The sequence below is a fragment of the Octopus bimaculoides genome, chromosome 5 (genome assembly GCF_001194135.2).
Source record: "Octopus bimaculoides isolate UCB-OBI-ISO-001 chromosome 5, ASM119413v2, whole genome shotgun sequence".
Lineage (NCBI taxonomy): Eukaryota > Metazoa > Mollusca > Cephalopoda > Octopoda > Octopodidae > Octopus > Octopus bimaculoides.
Genome location: NC_068985.1, coordinates 72,436,838 through 72,439,367, shown reverse-complemented (window position 1 = coordinate 72,439,367; position 2,530 = coordinate 72,436,838). Strand labels below are relative to the sequence as shown.

The window sequence follows — 2,530 nt, the reverse complement described above, 5'->3', positions numbered from 1 at the left end:
ATAATATGATACAAAGTAAATATCATAAGATTATGATAATACTTTGTATTATATTATACTTATTTATCGTGCATTTACTTATTAATTTTTCTATGTGACTGGATTTTCATGGATTAGTTCATAAACTATGGGGTTTTTTCTCTAAAACTATATATTTATATTTAATACTGTGAAACTTGATTTAATTTTAATTTTTAATAAATTGAATTTAATTGAGTTTTTACCTGTAAATTTGGATTTTTATCCCTAATATCATTATTCTACACACACACACATATATATGTGTGTGTGTGTGTATTATCTGGGGTAAGTCATCAGGAGCAGACCCAAACGGGTGGAGACCTGAGGGACACGTGCCCCGCTCAAGAAAAGAAGTGTGCCCATCTAAATAATGTTATTACGCCCTTTTCTCCTGGAATTGCATTCTCTTCTGACCTTGTGCTATCCTTTCGAAAAATTCTTGGGACCACGCCTGGTCCATACTGCCTTTAATATCCAACACACTCACCGGTTTAATTTCCAATCATTTATTATTTATATTATTTCTTTCCAAAATTTTCGTTGCTTTTGCAACCTTGGGTGTGTTATTATTATTATTATTATTATTATTATTATTATTATTATTAGCCCTGGTGGTAAATAAAAGAAATCATTGTTATATAACATGCGACTATGATAAGTTTGATTGATTTGTTTACCATAATCAGAAAATTGAAATGTCAATATCCTTGTTGACGTCTGCTTGGCCTTTGTGACAGATTAAAATATCACGTGACTGATAAGGGCTAAATGCAGTTCCTAATAATCAATGGCTAATAAATTTATAAAAAATCATCGATGAAAACGATTTATAATTGATTGATATTGAGGCGTTTTTAAATTTTCGAAGCACCAACAATTAAAAAGAAATTAAAAATAGCTTCTTTGATATTTAAGTTTGTTTAATATTTCTACTGTACGAAACGATACACAGACATGCAAATACATGTATTCATACATAAAAAAAAAATGTATTATTAAACTAAATCCAAATATATTTTTCATGTGAGGAAATAATAATTCTAAAAATTTTTATGACAAATAAAAAACAATAATGGGACAGGAGAAGAATTTTTTTCTTTCAGGTTCTCGACCGGAAGTGATTTTTCTGAAGGTCAAAGGAACGGAGAAATTATTGAAGGTGTTTCGTGTGTCTTCAGTTAACCACCCAGAGACCAAAAATGCTTCCCAGGGTCTTACCTCTTGCTAATTCTTTGAGGACGACAGTTAGTAAGTAACATAATGGAAATAGTCTAGTTTATTCCCATCACTTTCTCTTTCTCCTTTACTTGTTGTTTTTCTCTATGCTTTCATATATTAACTTTCTCTTTCTACATATTCGTTCACCCTGTCTCCCCTTTCAGCAAAGTTACTTGCGTTCTTCCTGATTGTCTTATTTCAGACGAAATTATTAGACAAAATGCTTGCGGTATTATTCTGAATTCAAATCCTACCCAGACCAGCTTTGACTCTCATTCTTGCTAGTTCGATAAAAATGATGTTCAATCAGATACTGAAATAGATTTAATAACTTCCACACTGCAAAATAACAATTTAATCCACTTTAATTAAGACCGACACAGACCACTATTTTTATTCGAGTTCTGTAGATTCACACACACCCGCATATATATATATATATATATAATATTAGGGATAAAAATCCAAAATTACAGGTAAAAACTCAATTAAAATCAATTTATTAAAAATTAAAATTAAATTAAGTTTCACAGTATTAAATATATATTAAATATATATGTGACGGTGGATTTTTATTGATGAGTTCATGAACCTTAGTTCTTTTCCCTAAAACTGCTGTATTGTCACCTATACAGCTAAGCGCCTTATAGGTGCGAAATTCATGGTCACTCTCTGACCAGCTATATCAAAAACCTTATATATATATATGTATATTCGACGTTCTGATCCACTGACCTGTGTTAGTACCTTATTTCTCTATCCCTGCAAGAATGAAAAAGTTGAAGCAGATGGGATTTGAACTCAGAATGTAGCGGACCGCAACAGATGCTGCATGGCATTCGTTTTATCCATACCCTCCTCATATATATATATATATATATATATATATATATGAGATAGACGTGTATATATATAAATAGATATGAATATGAAGAAGCGTATTCTAAAACGGAATAATAATATTTAGAAGGTAGTTTGTTGTGACCGGTTAGAGAGTGACAATTGGTTCCGTACCTTATTAGACGCTTCGCTGTATTGTCACCTATACAGCTAAGCGCCTTATAGGTGCGAAATTCATGGTCACTCTCTGACCAGCTATATCAAAAACCTTATATATATATATATATGTGTGTGTATATATATATATATATATATATATATATATATTGTGTGGGCGTGTATTATAGACAATTGTTTGATGCAGCGACCTTCATGTATTTTTTCAAAGTTATTTCTCTGCATATCTAATGCTTAGTCTCCGGTAGCTTTGATCCAGCAGACGTTCCGTTTG

At 31.1% G+C, this 2,530-nt stretch overlaps 2 protein-coding genes across 3 annotated transcripts in view; one reads left to right on the top strand and one right to left on the bottom strand.

Annotated features, from left to right (window-relative positions):
• LOC106876214 (vacuolar protein-sorting-associated protein 36) overlaps positions 1 to 719 on the bottom strand; it is a 41,428-nt gene extending 40,709 nt beyond the window's left edge. The window contains exon 1 of one of the 2 annotated variants that reach the window (XM_014924674.2): positions 699 to 719. In XM_014924674.2, the coding sequence (XP_014780160.1) occupies positions 699 to 701 (3 nt within the window). In that variant the 5' untranslated portion in view covers positions 702 to 719. Of the gene's footprint in view, positions 1 to 224; positions 567 to 698 lie in introns of those variants that run through there. The other variant, XM_014924676.2, reaches the window with a different exon arrangement.
• Positions 720 to 1,110: 391 nt separating this feature from the next.
• LOC106876218 (uncharacterized) overlaps positions 1,111 to 2,530 on the top strand; it is a 14,638-nt gene continuing 13,218 nt past the window's right edge. The window contains exon 1 of the mRNA XM_014924693.2: positions 1,111 to 1,269. Within this exon, the coding sequence (XP_014780179.1) occupies positions 1,221 to 1,269 (49 nt within the window). The 5' untranslated portion in view covers positions 1,111 to 1,220. The remainder of the gene's footprint in view (positions 1,270 to 2,530) is intronic.